Raw genomic sequence first — 19679 nt, forward strand, 5'->3', positions numbered from 1 at the left:
GGATTGCATCATCTAAAATTCACATCATCTTCAAATATGTAAATCAGAAAGAGAGCTCATTCTCATAATAACTTAATAACTTATACACAACGTTGCATCTCTGAAGACATTATTATCCTGATATGCGTGAGGAATCATCAACATATTTATTTGTTCAGCCTTCATATGAATGTAAACTAGCTTCCTGCTAGCAAACGATACCCATGACTCTCCTTTTTCTGCTTTTGAGTGTTGCTTTTGCTGAACTCTCACAGTCAGTCGTTTCTCATTTAATGAACCTCTGCACCTATTGCCATGACTTATTATTATTACTATTTATGATTGTTTTCCTATGATATTCAGTCACATCTTTGCATAATTCAGTGAATCCTCAAGATGCTTGCATGGAAATGTGACCTAACCCCAGGGCCTCCAACTTATCTCAGATTTTGCATGATTTCATCCTGAAAAAAGCAGAGAAACTCACCCAGCTGCTAGACTTAGTTGAAATCGATATGACCGGACTGCAGTTCCTGGCTCTCCATCTCTCCTGCACTAAATATTTATGCAGTCCAGAGAGTGAAGCGGTGGCCAGGGACCATGGATGTCCTGTCTATATATAGGCCTAGATATTCTCCATGCAGTTCGGTCAAGTTCTCACGGTGGAGCGCTAATATGCAAAAGTATTAAAAAGTGATAAAACCAGGTATACCTGCAAACCATTCTACGGCTCAATATTTCTCTAGATTCCTCCCGATAACAATTTCAGTTGTCATAAGAGGGCAATGGCTCTAGGGAAATGGACCCTGTATAAGTGAAATGGTGTCTACTTTCCTAAAACAGCCCCGGGGCAGAGAGAGAGAAATATGGAGAGCGAGGGAAAGGTTAGAACGCATACCAAATAGACAAGCTAACACCTCATTATGCCAGCTGTCACTAACTACAGAAATGACATAACCAGGTCTCTATTCTGTTCGTTGGCAATTTACAAAATGCCTTTTTCTCAATTTTTCAAGTTGTCAATGTCTTGGTTGCATGCCTTGGCCTTTATAGAGTATTTTAAGCAGTTTATAAAGTCATCTATATTTTATAACAGAATATCTACACTGACAATCATGGGATGTCTGCTAGTTGTTTGAGCGAGTGTTTGGTCAGCTGCTGCACAGTGCTGAACAATTAGCGGGTGTAATGTCTCTCAGGATCACGATATTTCAATGCAAAAACCCACAATTTAGGTTAACCAGGCGCTTAAATCATTAAAATGCTTAGCCGTGAGTATTTAAATTAAGTCATTAGTTGTTTTCTAAATGACATATGCACCATCTGGTGTATGTATGCACTTTTTTTCTTGGAATATTTACACTACTCTCACTATTTATGGTAGAAAATGGAATAGATAAGTGCAAAAGTATGCAAATTGGGATGCACCTATTGTGCATATGTACACTACATATGTACACTAAGGTTTGAGGTTAGTCAAAAATGTCTTTAAATAAATTCATACTTTTAGTCAGCAAGGATGCATTAACCACAAAGGATGCATTAAAGACATTTGTAATGTTAGAAAAGATCTATTTTAAATGAATGCTGTTCTTTGGGAAAGAAAAGTATTTAGTTTTTCTACAAACAGCAGTTGCAAAGCAAAATGTTAATATTAAATGTTTTCAACATTAACAATATATAGAAATCTCAGGAATAATTACATTTAAAAATATTTTGATCAACTACATCCAGTCTGAGTAAGCATAAGAGACATCTTTCAAAAACATTATTATTATTATTTATTTTTTATTATTATTATTTTTTTAAGTCATACTGACCTCAGACTTTTGAATGGTAGTTTATAATGAACTGGTTCAGTATGGATAACATCAGTTTGGTTCCCTGACCTACATTAAGGTCTAGATGCTGTGCCTCCTTATTTAGCTGTTCGAAATCTCAAATTATCACATCTGGTGAAGACAAACTCTCTGACTTTTATGTCTGAGGGTTATTTCTACCTAGCTTCTTAAAGTCTCAATATGTATTTAGAGAAAAATGCTGCAGTTTTAGGTAATGTTTCTAAGACTCCTAAGGATCTATGGAAATAGATTTCATTGGATTCCATTAGTAAGGAGAAAAAAAGACTCCTACACAGAACCCACTCAGACTGAAAATTGCTGAATAGCTCTATTGATCACTATATTTCTGGTCTATTATACATATGTTCATGTATGAGGTTCAGCATGGGAGCTCTTTTTCTGCAAGGGAGCCACAAATCCCATTAAAGGAAGGAAATGAGAGAGAGAGATGAAGGTGGTGGGAATGATCATAAAAAGCATAGGTCTACTGGGACGCATGACCTCCCTGTGTTCATTAGCACAGGCAATAGAGTTTGAATGAATTACCTGTCCTGCATGATTCATTACATTTGCCCTTTACTTATCGCTCATCTCATTTTATTTTACTCGGGCCAGATATGTCACAAACCATGTCCCTTGGCTATCACCTGTTGTTTAATGGTGTAAATGGTATTGGTCCCAAAACATATTAGAGCTTGATTACAAAGACTAAACCATGGTTGCTTTGTGCACCTGCTGCTGTGAGCTCTGGGGCCTGATATATAGTTATCTGTAATCAGAATCTAGAGTCATACACTATATTCAGATTGCTGTTGTCAGGCCACTGGAGTGGGGTTTCTATTCTGGTCATGCTTTTAAAGGTATAGTTAACCTGAAAATGTAAATTCCCATGTCATTCGAAAACTTTTTTTTTTTAATTCACATTTTACAGTTATAGCGGCCATGGCTACCAAAAAGACACAGTGAAAGTGGACAATGCATTTACATTTAGGCATTTAGCAGACGCTTTTATCCAAAGCGACTTACAGTGCATTCAGACTAACATTTTTTACCTAAAATGTGTTCCCTGGGAATCGAACCCACAACCTTTTGCGCTGCTAACACAATGCTCTACCACTGATGTTTTAAATGTGCACAAGCCAGCATTTTACAAAGAGCATTTTTTTTACATTTTGCAAAGAAAAAATGCTAGGTCTGGAGACATGTTTTTTAAAATTATTTTCTTTAGTTAAAATACTTTTGACTTAAGCGCTGCATTTTTAGAACACCATGTCATGTTCAAGGCTTACTGCATAGACCTGAGTGTAACATTCAAAAACTGCATGGTTATATATAAAAACAACTGAAAAGCAGTTGGACGTGAAAAACGTGTTCTGTGTGAACAACCCCTTGCTATTCAAAAATGTTCAGTTACAACTATTGTGTCATATTGATTTAATACATTAAATACGTTAATATTGAGGAACTTCCATTTTAGCCACAATATTCATTGCAGGTCATTTTGTCTGTTTTTACAATGCCATTGGAAATATTTCCAAACAAAGCAGCGGCAGCAAAGCGTTGGTGTTTTGTCTTGTTTTTAGAAATAATAAAATGATGCTGTCACATAGAAAGTCACTTGTTAATTCCTAAATGAATTCACTTTTTTGAACAAATCGCTCAATAAATGGCTGATCATGAATGAGTCAGCCTTTTTGAACAAATCTTTTGACTGATTTAATCGACTTGCTCATAAAAACAGTCGCTTGTCGCCACCTACTGGTGAATTGACATAACATGCAGAAAGAGTTTCTGAACTGTCCCCCACTAATAACCTTGAAAAGACCTGGTGGTTTTGGACTTTAATGTTGTTCACATTTTTCAGAGGAAATAGGGATGTGGAGCAACATGCTGTTTAGTAAATAGTGACAAAATTTCATTTTCAGATGAAGCTATCCCTTTAAATTAAACTTTAAAACCACTGAGTTGTTTGACTCGTAATCTCAGGCTTCTGGTCTTGTGTCCAGTGCTAATTGGCAGCTGGGCAAAATGTTCTACTTTATTTATATTTCATCACTGACACATCAGCCCTGGCAGTGTCTGCCACATATGCATTCAGACATGGCAGACGTTGCCCGAAGGGAGCAGCTGGGAGCCCGTCCGCCTGGACGCCCTGTTTCTGGCATAAATAAGGGTTTATATTATCATCAATCCACATTGTATCTGTAAATCCACAGATGTGTTTGAAGAGATTTTCTTTCAAAAACTAATTGAGCTGCCATCTTTGTTTCAGTACAGAGGGTGTCAGACAAATTGGGTTTACATTTTGTTATGCTACTAAAAGTGTTTTCTTCCCAACACTGACTGCCATGTCTTCTTTACAGCAGAAAGTCACAGTTGATTAAAAGTTTTTTTTTTAGCATTCAGGCAAACAGAAGATTTGCTTATACCTTCAGTATCCTAAATCCACTGTCCCCTAGATGGCATAGATAGATCACAGCATCTGCTAAAAGCTTGACAGCCTCATTTTTTTGTCATCGCTTCTTTATCCATTCATCACAATCAGCCGACTGCCCTTGCTGAGTGTAGGGATGGTCATGAAGATGGAGATAAGGGAGGATCTCGTTCATCCATTCTGAGCAGTGTTATCCTCTCATTCTTATATATTTTCAAAGGTAAATCCCTGCAGTGCTGTTTGGCTGCTATTCACACAGCAGGCCGTGGCTCCACGATAGACCTGTCAGGTCCCGCAACGCCAGCAACTTCATCTGATAAATAGCCAGATGTAGGACTGCACAAGTAATCGAAAACATAATCAATATTATGAGTGCAGTAGCTGCGATTAACTAATTGTTAGAAGTGTGGATTAAAGCATTCTGCCATCGCAGTGGTCATTGTAACTAATCTAGGGTTGTGCTTCATTCAAAATTTAATTTAGAATGCATTTTAAGTTCCTGAATTTGAATTTGATTCGTGCTAAAGTAGTAAACAGAATTTAGAATTTCAATTTGAATGTAAAAAAGTATAATTGAAATCAACTGAATTTCATATAACTATTTTTTTTAACTAGAAAGCAGTTTTTCATGACCAACTTCAGATTTTGTACTAATGTTAGCAGTAACAACACTGATTATATACATAAATTGTGTGTATTTAAGATACATAAAATGCTAGCTATTGAAAAATGTGATTTCCAAAATACTATATCATTTCAATCACAAAATTATTAAGATGTGCTGTAAATATTCAACAATTCTTGTTTTTGTCATAATAAGAACTGCAGAACTTCATCTGCTCTATGGTATAATAATACCTACAGATTTATATTTACCCTGCAGTTTATTTCCACTAGGAGATCATCTGATCATGATGAATCAGCTAACAGTATTGCACACAGATGTTCACGTTATCAAGGGAGGTTGCCCAATGAAAGATACTTCGCATTTGTTGTGTTATGTCACGCTCTCAGACGCTTCACTTTAAGTCTGCGATTTCTGAGCGGCTTCAGGCATCAAACCCATCTGTTGTCTGTTGCCAAAATACTTAATTTGAAAGTTTACTTTGTAACTGAATAGTATCACAAAATAAAATCAGCAATAAGAACCGTTTAAGCGCTTCCTTCCCTTGGCACACACTACTGAAGAAGCTAATTGAAGTGACGGGACTCCTGCGATATGAGTGAAACTGTGCTCCTGAAGGCATCTCAATCTCTTGAGTTTTAGCTGTAAGAAAGTGCTGTTTCACAGCCGTTTACCTCAGGCAAAGATCATCACAGTGCACTGATGCATTACAGGGCCTTGGAGACAGTCAGCAAGCTTCTTGCATTCTCCAGAAAAACAGATAAGGGAAAGTAAACTAGTATGGGTGTTCAAAGGAGAACAGAGGTAGAATAACACATGGGCTGAGTGTGTGTCAAAGGTCAAGAAAGTTATGGCATCAAGTGAAGAGAGTGTGCACCTAATTTCACCAGTGTTGCCAAGTCCGTGTTTTTATTCTGCTGAATTGGGCTACTTTTATACTGATGCTGAGGTTGTTTTTTAGTACACAGGTACACATGATGTCAACCTAGGTAGAACCCCCTGGAAGGAGATTTTTTCCCCCATAATGCAATCTTAAAGCGATTTTGATTGCCAATTTCCCCCAGAACACATTTGGGGTAGTTTTGAGTATCAAGTGGGCTGTTTTTGTTTTGAATTTCACTCACGTTTCTTGAAATCTGTGTCTGTGTGTGTGTGTGTGTGTGTGTGTGTGTGTGTGTGTGTGTGTGTGTGTGTGTGTGTGTGTGTGTGTGTGTGTGTGTGTGTGTGTGTGTGTGTGTGTGTGTGTGTGTGTGTGTGTGTGTGTGTGTACTTGTGTTAGTACTTTGTGTATTATACATTGTTATATATGTGACCCTGGACCACAAAACTAGTCATAAGGCAACATTTTATGAAATTGAGATTTATACATCATCTGAAAGTTTAATAACTAAGCTTTCCATTGATATATAGTTTGTATTTAGCTGAGATGCAACTATTTGAAAATCTGGAATCTGAGGGTGCAAAAAAAATCGCCTTTAAAATTGTCCAAATGAAGTCCTTAGAAATGCATATTACTAATCAAAAATCAAGTTTCGATATATTTATGGTAGGAAATTTACCAAATACACGGAACATGAACTTTACTTAATATCCTAATGATTTTTGGCATAAAAGAAAAATCAATAATTTTGACCCAAACAGTATATTGTTGGGAATTGCATATTCAGGGTCAGGGTCACATATGTCAGGGTCACATATTCTCTTTCTCTCTCTCTCTTTCTCTCTCTCTCTCTCTCTCTCTCTATATATATATATATATATATATATATATATACAGTTATATGAGTTATAAAGTTGTAAATATCAGAATATTTTTATTAGTTCCCAATCAAGCTATAATTTTGACAAATAATGTGAAAATATTATTTAAATGTGTGTATTTACTATGCCTAAAACTCTACCTATGTGAAATAGTCTTAACAAAACAAAGAATCTGGACATTAGATTCAAAACATTTAGAAATGTGATTTCCACCACGAAATAATTATTTAAAATGAAAACGTTTAATTCTATATCATTAAACATTAATTAATAATAAATAAATAAAAAGTCCAAAGTCAAAGCTGTGTTGCCTGAACATTGAAATTACTATGGGGGAAATTAAATAGTGAAAATATTAAAATACTTAAAAAATAAAAATAAAAATAAAAAATAGGTCTACAAATTTATTACAAATTATTTAATCAGAAACCCTTAGAAAGTTAAATACAAATTATTATTAAATGATACATGTGGTAAAATCTCCTCTGCCTTGACTGGCTTAGATAAATGACAGTGTATCTGGAGAAGCTAATAAGATAAACACCAGAATAGTTCAAGGCTGACAGCAAAATAAAAGCCATCCATCAAGTGAAGGCTGCTTGGACGACTTGCTGTGGCATCAGAGGAGTGCCATGGACTGTCTGTACCTGTCCCATCTGTACACAGCCCAGTGTTACCCATGCTAAATAACATCTACAAACACTAGCTTCATGCTATAGTTAAGTTGCTTGAGGTATGCCTGGTTGCACAAGTAATTCTATCTGTCTATCGATTTATACTGTACATATTTTACAGGTGTAGGCGTTGTGGTTGCAGTTTGACAGCAAAGTAAAAGTGTATTTGTAAGATGTTCGTGGGACATCATAAAAAAAATCTAATAATTTTCCAGCATGTCAATTAGACTATCCCCAGTTACTCGCCGTTATGATGATTCATGTGCTTTGAGGCCAAAGGAATCTGCCCATGGCCTCTCATATCCCAGCAATAAAATCCTAGCAGTGTATGGCCACATCTATCACAGCATGTTCATCTGCTGTGTTTGTAAGTCTTGCACTCAAGACACCTCTCACCTAATGAACTGTAATAAATATCCCCTAAATACAGAGGAACAGCCCAGAGAATTATAGCGTATTAATTTTCTTCTGCTTTCCAGGGTTTGAATGATGTTTCTTCCGAATGATTTTCATAAAAACTTAATATCTGGACTTTGAGAAATGATCTGCCATGCTGCCATGAATCTTCATTAAAAGCCAGCACAGTTGCCATCCTCGAAGTCATATGTTAGGATGGCCAGACATCTTTGTTTTCTGGAGACAGTTCCTATTTTTTTGTGGCTCATCTTCAGGTGGAGATGCCCTTTCTCTGAAGATGTCCCCATTTTTATAGTGTCAAAAGAGAAATAATACGTATTATTATTTAAATAAAAAAATACATCATAGCATTTATTATGTCATATTTTAATAATGTGGTTATTCATTTTAGATTTTTTGTTATTATTCATTACAAAAATTAAGCTGTAACAGGAAAAAAATATTGAGGCTATAAGGTGTCTGTCAAGCTGCTAGCACAAAGTCAACCTATTATATACAGGGATGTAAATAAAGGCCTCATAGTTATAACCAAAGTCATATATTTTTTTAATTCCAAATTTCAATTATATAATAAGCACAGAAGTAGTGATATGCCTGGTTTTTATTTTAGAAATGTGTTCATCTTATTATGTGGTTAAGTCTCTCAGATGTATTAAGTTCAGAGGTAATTGTTTGCAGAGACTTTCATAAAGCTAATCAATAGCCGTATGGAAGGTGAACTTACTGAACAGGCTATTTAATCAAACATTAAGTTTACTGGCACACAATGAAATTTCCCCTTATTTTCATTATTCCATCCCCATTTGTGATTAAGGGGATTGGCTAGTGTTTATCCAGCAGCGTGCTCTCTTTGAGCTAACTAGTAGCTTAGCTGAGCCGTCTTCAATGAGAGAAAGTTAGACTTTGACAGGCTTTGGGAACTTTTCCTCAAACTTCAGCCTGACGACTTTCTACCTCCAATGATATCCATTCAAAAAATATGCTTTAAACCCATTTATTTTTTAACACGGGACGTCATGAAAACTTATTTTCAGCTGTAACTGTATATTTTTCTTTCCCGAACGAAGCTGTCATAATCGCAACAAACCCCTCACCGTATTATTCCCCTATTACCTGTATAATCCAATTCCAGAGGGATCCTATTAGGCTGCAAACAAGCAGTAACGAAATGACTCTAACTGCACATATTGGAAACCACTGCAGTGCTAAGATAAGCCTATTTGGTTTGCCTTATACCATTCAAGCTGTTCAAAGGGCTTTTCCTCCTCATATCTTCTGAACCTTGGGGTTGAAACTCAGATTGCTCATTTGTTTCCCTGGTAACCAGTGCACACTTGTTTACATTTTGACACTGATTAGTGTAAGTGTGTCCTGAATGATGGCTTTACCTGCAGATGCTTGTTACGTTTGCAGGAGCTGTCTGGTTCAGTAGAATGAATCTCCTTTAGGTCTCTGTACTAAATATAGTGCTTTCTTCTAAAATTGAGGTTAATTACTTGCTGTGTTAGTTAACTTACATGTACCCCTCCAGTTTTCTCTCCCAAGTTTGATAAAAACAAAACTTCTGTGGCATAAACGGCTCTAAAATGCTCCTCTAAATCTATGCTAGTATTTAAATAGCTTTTATAGTCATTATGGTTTAAATGTCGACAGTTGATGTGTTTAAAATTAAGGAATGTACAAATAAATGTTCCTTGAGAATAAATGAATTAATCATATTTGATACATTTTTATGTGATTTTTCTTTTTAAGTTTTAAGTTGCTTTCATCTTGCAATATAAAATGTATTCTTATATTTACTCATAAGCACAGATTTTACAACATAAAGACTTACTAAAAGGCCTTTTACTTGCTTAAAAAATCTAAATATATATTAACTATTAATGAGATGACAGAAAATGTAGTAGATTGTGTTTCAACAATCATATTCATAATTTAGGGGCCTTTATAGGATTAATAAACCCCCTGTATATGTAAGACTAACCTATTATAAGCAATTATTAATAAAATTTTCTTGCTCTTACAACACCCAATGTGTTCATTCTACTGATATCTGCCTAAAAAACACGGTAGTAGATTGATGTTGTTGATTCGAAGGTGAAATAGGAGGATGATTATTCATAGTCATGGCATTTCCGCGAAACAATGTTTAAACAAAATATGTTGGCATTTTATTATCAGTACGAGTAATACAAATAGTCCAGAAAAGTGTCAGGTAGCGCACAGGGAGCTGTGTGAGATGAACACTGACCTTTTACAGCAGAACAAAGATGGGAAGAGCAGAGAATGGAGAATTCCTTCATATCTGTTTTCATGTTTTAATGAAGCATCTAATTAATTCTGAGAATCCTTATAAAGACCTGGAAAATTATGTCAGTAATAGGTATATGACAACATTATCCATTATTATACTTAAATTGCCATGTCCGTTGAGCTCTGTTGTCCTAATCTTATCAAAACACGAGGTAGCCTTGACAGTGCTTCAAACAACAGAATTGCATTTAATTCTAGTTATAATAAATAAAATTCCAGGCCATTAAATCTGTTATTCTTACAGAGAACGGTTTCGTGAATACTGTGGGAATATAGGGGAGAGTGGGGCACAATGTAACACATTTTGACTTTCTCAGTTTGGCCCCGGTTTGTGTGCGAACAGATCGGCAGGTACAAGATTCGATCTGTGAATGCGCCGAACATCGGGACCAATCGAGGTGCATGACAAGATGTTTGCTCCGATTCTTGGGAGGAGGAAATCGGGGCTAAATCGGGCTGAAACTGCTGCAGTGTGAGCCAGGCTTAAGGCAAAACTTTAATATAAAAATAGAGTAAAAGTACTGTGAAATATGATTACAATTTAAAATAACCAATTTACATTTTAATATACATTAAAATGTAATGTATTCCTGTGATGACAAAACTGACTAAATAAAATAAAATAAAGCATGCTTTCTTAATAAAATGATTTTTTTTTATGAATAGAATGTCAAACAAATAAAAAATAAAGCATGCTTTCTGAATTAAACCCATATATCCATAATTTTATTTGTATTCATATCTATCTTAACTTCTCAGTAGGCCTTTGAGCACCTGAGGCACAGATTATATCTGCCACAAGGGGGCGCCAAATGATTTTGATATAGTAGTTCCTCCTGTTCTCATGCTAGCAGCTCTTTGTATAGGTAAATTGTATAAATAGATCACAGACAAAATGGGTTATTAGTAGGATACTAGGCAGTAATTTGTTCCTCTACCTTTCTTAAATAAGCATATACCCCTAACAATATTCAGAAACCTTCTAAAGTAATCAGATAATAGCTAGTGTAATGCCAAGTGTGAATTAAACTGACTATCAGGCAGCAGGAAAGAATCAACAACAATAAATATACAAAACTCAAACACTGTTTTATCTCAGTGTGATAGTATGACCGGTTGTTCAATACGAACAGCTGCTTTGCATGTCCACTCAGATATTTTTAGGAGTGACAAGCGCAGAAAAAAACTTGCACACAAGGTCTCAAAAGGACAACAGCTCAGGCTATCACTCCACACAAAAGAGTGTATTGACACACTGTTGATGACCAGGTAGGACAAAACATGCTTGTTTAATCATAAATTATCCCTTTACTTTTCTAAAAGTTTTTTTGTTTTTGTCTTTTCGCAACAGATTGATCACATGCATCTCACTATGAAGCCTGCATGGATAGTTGTGCTTTGTGTGCTAATGGCAGCCAGACCGAGTGTCTCTCAGGAGGAGGACACAGAGCTGGCTGAGCAAGACCAGAGGGAACCTTGTGCCCGCTGGATGAGGGGTGTTCCTGGCACTCCAGGGTTCAATGGCATTCCCGGGCGGGACGGACGTGATGGGCGTGAGGGAGAAAAGGGAGATCATGGAGATCCAGGTGACTTATTTACAGACTGTTAATAGTATTAAAGGGATGGTTCAGCCAAAAAAGAAAATTCTGTCTCTTTTCTTGAAAAAATTCTCATCCTCGTGTCCAAACCCGTAAGACATTTGTAAATCATCAGAAAACAAATCCAAGAGCTTTCTGACCCTGCATAGAAAGGTAGTAAGGACATCGTTAAAATAGTCCATGTGACATCAATGATTTAACCATAATGTTATGAAACTTAATAAAAAATGTATTTTTGTTTTCTTTGCACTCATAAAAGTATACTTGTAGCGTCGTAAAATTACAGCTGAACCACTGATGTAACATGGACTATTTTAACGATGTCCTTACTATCTTTCTGGGCCTTGAACAAGTCAGTTGCATGGCTGTCTATGCAGGGACAGAAAACTCTTGGATTTCATCAAAAATATCTTAATTTGTGTTCCGAAGATGAATGAAGCTCTTACAGGTTTGGAACAGCATGAGAGTGAGTAATTAATGACAGAATAAAACGTTTTTGGCTAAACTATCCTTTCAAGTGCTCACAAAAAGTATTTGCACACATAAACCACACTTTAATGTTGACATCTAAATTAACGCTAACTGGATTAAGTACAATTAATCCAAAATCACAGTATGATACATTTAAAAAATCAGGTAAAAACTATAAACACGTAAAAGTGGCTGTCAAATACATAAGTGTAAATACCCTCAGAGGGTAGTTGAAAAATGGACATCAGATCCATCATAAAATATTTCATCTCTGGGTTTGTGCAGCTGCCTATGATCATAAAACATGCAGATTAATTTGACCTGCAAATACCGTAATTATGCATTCCACAACACACTGGATTGTTGGCACATTTGCAAGCATCTCCATGACCCTAAATGAGAAAAAGTCAGAAATACTCAAGTAAAACATCATTGGTATTTCCGATAACTAAAAAAAAATTCAATGATGTCACCCTCAGCCTAAACTGGAGTCCAAATCTTCAAAAAAAAAGTTTTGTTTTTTGATTGACTTACTTTGGTGAATATACCTTTATGGATTATTCTCAGTTAACAATATAAAAGGTTTGACTCTGCAAAAAATCATCTATTCAGTTATCTTTTTCAAGGCCCCAAAGGACCGAATGGAGAGCCAGGTGAAGCAGGGGATGAGGGACCTGCAGGAAAAAGAGGATTTCCTGGAAACCCCGGTCTGAAAGGACATAGTGGAGAGGGTTCCTTCCCCTACCACTCTGCTTTTAGCATGGGACTCACAGGTAAAACCAGCCCAGCCAGTGGAGCTCCCATCCGCTTCACTAAAACCTTCTACAATGAGCAGCACCACTACAACAACATCTCCGGAAAGTTTCGCTGTGCCATCCCTGGGATCTATTACTTTACATATCATCTTACCATCAATGGGAAGGAGACCAAGGTAGCTATGTTTAAAAACGGCCGGACTGTGGCCTTTACACTTGACCAGTTCCACAGTGGAAATCTGGATCAGGCCTCTGGAGGGGTGATTTTAAATCTGTCTTCTGGAGATGAGGTTTGGCTACAGTTGTATGATGACATATTTGATGCAGGGATTTATGCAGATACCAACAACGACTCCACCTTCACTGGCTTCCTTTTTACTCCTAAAATCTTAAGCAACCCAACTGACAACCGCAGACGCTGACGCTGTCTATGTGGATGTATTTGTATCCACTTAATCTCATGGAATAATCAGTCATCTTAATGCAGCCACGAAGAGATTATTTGCTGTGTGTGTCTGTGTTTGATACGGTCATAAGACCTGTCATTTTTAGATTTATAGGCCAGATATGTTCATAGGGTGTCTGGCTGCCCACCCGCTAAACATGTCACATCTAGCCAACTGGCTTCCTCACAGTACAACAGCTGGTGTGCAGTTTAGCATACTTCATCCTTGCTGATATTTTAATCAATGTTCAAGGTCAGAAACCACCATACGTACTGAGTTATGAACTTATAATTATATTTTATTTAGATTTCTGATTATGACATTTGTATGTCATAGTTTTTAATAAACCAAAATAGCTTGACAGCTGTTGAGTATTTTTTTATGCTAATTTGGTGCAGATTATTGTATTATCACTGACTGTTTATGTGTAAGTAAGTTGAAGAGTGAGATAATTAATCAGTTTTTACTATTACATTGCTCTGTGAACGACAATACAGTAGGATGGCATAATAATTCACTTGCTTGTGATAGTCCAATAAAATGAGCAACAACAGGTTCTACCAGCGTTTTATATATATATATATATATATATATATATATATATATATATATATATAATGTTATTTGATTGTAATATATTGAAAAACTTTTTGTTAAATTAGCTAGTTTGTCAGTAGTAATGGTGCATTTGCAAATAAAAAGAACTCAAGATGTGTAAAGCTTTTATTTGAAACTTTCAAAGAAAAACATCTTACAAATATGCAAACAAATCACAAAGCATCAATTTGGCCATTTAAAAAAGAATACAAATAAGCAAGGGTCCTAGAAATTCATTAAACATTAACTTGAAGGGAAATTAGTGGGTGAATTTACAAAGAAAAAGCCAAATTGGGTGAGGTTACAGTATATTCAATATAGTACACTTTTCACCTTTTACATACTTTGTTTTGTGTAATTTTCCCTCCACAAAGATACAAAGAGCTCTTTCAAGTGCTCTTCTAGTAGAAGAGAGATACTTCTCCTTGAGATACAATATGATTACATGGGCTTAAAGAATCAGCAAGAAATCATAAGAATCTAATTATTTTTTTCCTATACAAGTGCTGTCAAACTCCAGAGTTAGGAAATTTCAGCAGCTCTCAAAAATATTGAGTGAACCAAGTGAAATCCTGTGAAAATGCATGTGCACCTTTTCTACAAGTGTGCATTGCAAAATGTATCTACAAAAATGTGTTCTGTCCTGATCTACTATTCTTGGCATACATTGTCACAGGTATTTATTTATTTCTGTAGTCTCCGTTGTAGGCATGGTGGTCATCCTGACCAGGATACCGACCACCGTATCCTCTCAGGACATCCTGAAAGCTAGTCGCTCCTGGTTCCTGGGGGCCGTATCCAGCATATGGATCCTCTTGTCCACTCATGTAGTGCTCATATTGCTGCTGGTCATAGCCTGGGGTCTCAGGGTAGGACTCTTCTCTATGCTGAGGGATCTCCTCACGGTGGGATTCCTCCTGGGCAGGCTCCTCTTGAGGTGATGGACTGGCCGGTTCGGCCACCTCAGATCTGTAGCGGCGCAAGCGGCAGTTTCTGTCGTACTCTGGGTCGCAGTCAGGATCAGGTTCGATCACTCCATTCCTGGTTCCATCGGCATTCAGGTGGGGCTCGTAGGCTTCACTTGGGTTGGACAGCTGTCTGTGCACAGCAGGACGGTGCTCGTTTTGGGAACCCAGTGGGAAGCACTCTTTATCATACCCGATGAAACAGTCATATCCCTCCTTGGTCTTCCCTCGTGGTCCCAAAGGATGTTGAGGTTCCTCTGGTTGGTACCTTGGAGGTTGGAGATGTGTAGGCAGGTGTCTTCGCAGGTCAGCCCCAGCAGATGCATCTCGGTGCATGGCATAGGGGTCACGACGGGGGCTCGGAGGTGCCCGCATGGCACCGGCTTCAGAGGCGGGATCGTCCTTCAGATTTTCATGAGCCAGGCTGCCAAACCTTGTGGCTGTCAGAGGGTTGCAGTTATCTTCGTAGAGAGGGTTGCAGGGTCTCTCCAAGCCAGAAGAAGGGGCTTCATGGTTTTGCGAGGATGCCAGAGCAGCAGCATAAGCACAGTATGGATCAACTCGAGGGTCACAATGGGGATAACGCAGGTACAGACCAGATGGTGCCTTCTGGACCAAATGGGGGACGCAGTGAGGATCGGTCTTAGGGTCACAGCCGAGATGAGCGTAGGATGGGGCTAGGGAAGCAGCAGGCTTGTATCCGTAAGCAGCACGGAGGTGGTACTGAAGACACTCGACATCCTCGGCATCACAGATGCGCAACAGCTCGGTCCTCTGCTCTGCTGACAGGAAGGGTTGCACCAGCGGAGAGTAGAAGTATTGACCAGAACGTGGATCCTTCACCACAGGTGTGTGAATGTAAGCTGGGGCTTTGACTGGGGCAGGGGCAGGGGCAGGTGCAGGGCCTTTGACAGCGGCGGGGGCTGGAGCCATGTATGGGTAATAAGAGTATCCCTTTGAGTGCAAGCAGTATGGGTCTCTGTAAGGGTCACAAGACTTGACTGGGGCAGGCACTGGTGCCTCAGCTTTGGGTTTGGGTCTGTTGGTGTAGGAGGCCACACAGTTTGGGTCATCAGACTCGGCACAAGATTTGTAGATGTCGCTAAGGTGCTGCAGGTACAGCTTGTAGGAACGACCTGACTCAGCTCGATTCTTGTTCTGCAAGTATGAAAGATAGACGCGATCCAGCTCTGCAACCTGTAAAGTGAACATGAATGATTTTGATTCACTATCTGGACTATATAACCAACACAAATAATCCTCATGATGGTAACTGATTTCTGGAATTGAATTTCTGGACCAATGTGGTACTGATATATTGTGCATCCTTAAAGTGATAGTTCACCCAAAAAGGATAATTCTGTCTTTAATTACTCACCCCCATGTCATTCCAAACCCGTGAGACCTTCGTTCATCTTTAGAACAGAAATTACTGTCCCAGCTTAGACAACACTGCAACTACCACATTCAAGGCCCAGAAATGTAGTAAGGACATTGTTAAAATAGTCAATGTGACATCAGTGGTTCAGCCATGATTTTTTTTAACCTAAGAGAAAATTTTTGTGTGCAAATACAAAAAAAAGAAAAAACATAAATTGAATAATGTCTTCAACGCATTTCCACGAGCGTACCACGACGCATGCAGTTGAACCACTGATGTCACATGGACTGTTTTAACAATGTCCTTAGTACATTTCCGGTAGTTGTGTTGCTGTCTATGCCGTGTCAGAAAGCTCTCAGATTTCAACAAAAATATCTTGAATGGTGTTCCAAAGATGAACAAAGGTCTTATGGGTTTGGAAGACGTGAGTTTGAGTACTTAATGACAGAATTAAAAAATTTTGGGTGAACTATCCCTTTAAGATTAACATTTGCAACAACTATGAAAATTCTTATTAGACCTGCAGGTGTGCTGTGTTGTCTTGTTTAGTTTATATTATGCTGTACTCACTCCCTCTTGGTTTCCATTGTCAGTGAAGTATTTGTACCAGCTCCAGAAGTCAGAGTGCTGCTTGTACCAACTGATGTTTCTCCTGTTCCGGATTAGTTTCTTTGGAACTGCTTCAATGCCAGCCTTTTCATCACTTCCATCTGGCAGAAACATTATGTCACGTCACTGTGCATATCTAACATTCAGATCTTATAGTAGATATACATCAGATAAATAAATTAGGACTCCATAAAGAAACAGACAGAACAGGAGAACAAGGCATACTAACCATCTCCTTTTAAATGCTGGGTCACAGGGCCAGCCAACAGAAACTCTGTTTGAGAAGAAGAGTAGAGGGGAAAAAATTAGGGGGTTTGAATCTCAACCAGATGTTGTATTTTTCTAAGACCGAGTCGAAAATGCTTACAGACAGTAAAGACCCAGCAGGATGCGGTTTTACAAGTTTTTGGGGGAAGGGAAGGTGGTAATATACAGGGTATTGTAGGAAATTAATCTTCAAACAGCACACATCAGCACTTTGATGCCTGGCAGCAGGGGGCCGCAGTAACCAAGCTCATCTACAAGCAAAAGCTATAAAATCTACAAAGGAAAGGAGCCTATGAACTTACAGGTGAACCTAATTATTCTAGCGCCAAAAAAAAAAAACTTATGAACTGACACTTTTTCTGTGTTATCTCTAAAGGTGATGTTTATTTCTGCTGAAACGGGGGACGAGTGGCTCATGGATTTCTTTACTGTGAGGTGACTGAATGGAAGATCTCATTGTCTATGAGGAAGGCAAGGAAATGCTGCTCTTTCAAAGTATCAGCAAGTTTATTTTTTATGAGCTTGTAAACTGCTGCCACATCTGGAAACCTGGTGCATTTGAGTTTTGCTGACAACCGTTAATCATTTTATCAGTTGCAGAGCAAAAAACAAAGACCTGGCACTCAGAAACTTAATACCCCCTTGCTTGATACAGGGCTTTTGGGGAAATTTTACTCAGAAGATACAAAGTCATTGAGTCGAGCACCTTCTAAATGATCTGGAGTTTTATCATAGAACTACTAAAAATAAAGATTCCTACTTAAAAACCTCTAACTGTGAGGAAAACCAAAGAACAATTTTTAACATTAAAGAAAATGTATAATTTCAAAAGTCTCACCTGGTAATAATAATGTTGCTAGCAGCAACACATGGAAGATGGAAGATCCTCTCAAATTAGCCATCTTAACCTTCCTGACTCCTTTGGATAAACAAAATCATTTATAGGCCTAGCATTTAAATGTAGCATGTATTTTCATATTCATATTTTAACATGATGAACCTCTCAAGATGATAATAATAGTAGCAAATGAGAACTGTTATAAGAGAGAATGTCCTATTGCACCGTTATATTTGATTATCTAAAATTAGCAATATTTGAACTAATATTTGACAATTTTAAGAAGAATTTATCAAATAAGAAAGAACCGCAAATAGTAAAAGAAACTTCACTCTGTATGTTTGATTACCTGCAAATTATTAGGTTTTATGTTCTACAAATATATATAAGAAACGTCATTTACATGTTCAACATAATTGTATGCTCTTCATGCTGTCTTACATTAATCTTTGTCAATGTCAGTGTTTTGCTTGTGCAGCTTTTAACTTTTTCCAGACAAAAAGTTTGAAATATTTTCTTTAATATAGAACAATAAAAAAATGATCTTACTATCGTTTAACTGCCAAAAAAAAAAAAGTTCAAATGTTTAAGAACTGTTAACATTTGGTGCCCATCTGCATATTGGTAAAAGTACTTGTAAGGGTTTTTGAAATGTAGAAATGTGCATTTGTTTTCTAATCATTCATATGAAAAGACATAAAAATGGTTTGAGCTGTGTCTTACCTGTGTAAGGATGATGATGTGAACCCACTGAGGAGAGGCCTTGAAGTTCAGCTCTACAGCTGACCGACTGGAAGATGAAGGTGAGCCAAACCCCTTGTGTACTACAGTCTCAACACACCCCTGTACACCGACTGGGCTACCGTTGAGAACCTGGCCACAATTTAAACCCAACCTTCATAATTAAAAACAAAAGGTGCATCCCATAGGGCCAAGTACATGTTGCTTCCAGCCCTATGATTGGCCCTCTTTGGCATAGCGAGTCAACCAATCAGATGTTGCAATTATAGACACAGAAACAGGAGGAGAGAAAATAACATCAACTGTTTTGTGTTTAAAAAGTGAAGAAAAAATGCTGAAGGACAAAAATCAGGACATAAAAATTACAATTTTTGCAGTTGTTTTAGAACAAATACATAAAATAATATCACCTAAAATTATTCGGTATAGGCTATTTTGTGGATTTCTATATCTAAACTAGTTGCCTTCAAAATGTAGATGAGTTTGTTTCTTCAATAGATTTAAAATTTAAAATGATTTAGCATTACATCACTTGCTCACCAGTGAATCTCCTGCAGTGAATGGGTGCTGCCAGAATGAGAGTCCAAACAGCTGATAAAACCATCACAATAATCCACATGTCAGTAATGCACAAGCTGCATGACTGTAATAAACAAATTTATCAAGACGTTTTAACTTCAAACCATTGCTTCCAGCTAAAATCCTCCATCCATAATATTGCTTCCTCCAGTGAAAAATCATTTTGTCTGAATCAGGAGAGAAATATGCATAGATCAAGCACCATTTACAGACCAAAACAGCCCTAAACAAGTACGTCAGTGCATTTTGATGTGAGGTAAACAACAGAAGAACTTTTTCACCGGAGGGAATGTTAATATAACAGACTTTCAAATTGAAATGTTTTAATTATGAGTTTGTTTCTTGTAAATGTGCAGCTTATCATTTCACAATCCATCAGTTGATGGTC

General features: G+C 37.4%; 2 protein-coding genes across 2 annotated transcripts; one reads left to right on the forward strand and one right to left on the reverse strand.

The window, feature by feature from the left end:
• Positions 1-10903: 10903 nt before the first annotated feature.
• Positions 10904-13677, forward strand: adipoqa (adiponectin, C1Q and collagen domain containing, a). Its single transcript, XM_059524154.1, has 3 exons — positions 10904-11313; positions 11396-11630; positions 12740-13677. Exons 2-3 carry the CDS (start codon positions 11405-11407, stop codon positions 13288-13290), a joined length of 777 nt encoding a protein of 258 aa, XP_059380137.1. The 5' UTR covers positions 10904-11313; positions 11396-11404; the 3' UTR covers positions 13291-13677.
• Positions 13678-14023: 346 nt separating this feature from the next.
• Positions 14024-18845, reverse strand: and1 (actinodin1). The gene is made up of 5 exons (XM_059524844.1): positions 18695-18845; positions 17972-18052; positions 17096-17140; positions 16828-16967; positions 14024-16073 (listed from the first exon to the last, which is right to left on the reverse strand). The coding sequence occupies exons 2-5, from the start codon at positions 18033-18035 to the stop codon at positions 14592-14594; spliced, it is 1731 nt and encodes a 576-aa protein (XP_059380827.1). The 5' UTR covers positions 18036-18052; positions 18695-18845; the 3' UTR covers positions 14024-14591.
• Positions 18846-19679: the final 834 nt, after the last annotated feature.

The sequence above is a fragment of the Carassius carassius genome, chromosome 35 (assembly GCF_963082965.1).
Source record: "Carassius carassius chromosome 35, fCarCar2.1, whole genome shotgun sequence".
Classification (NCBI taxonomy): Eukaryota; Metazoa; Chordata; class Actinopteri; order Cypriniformes; family Cyprinidae; genus Carassius; species Carassius carassius.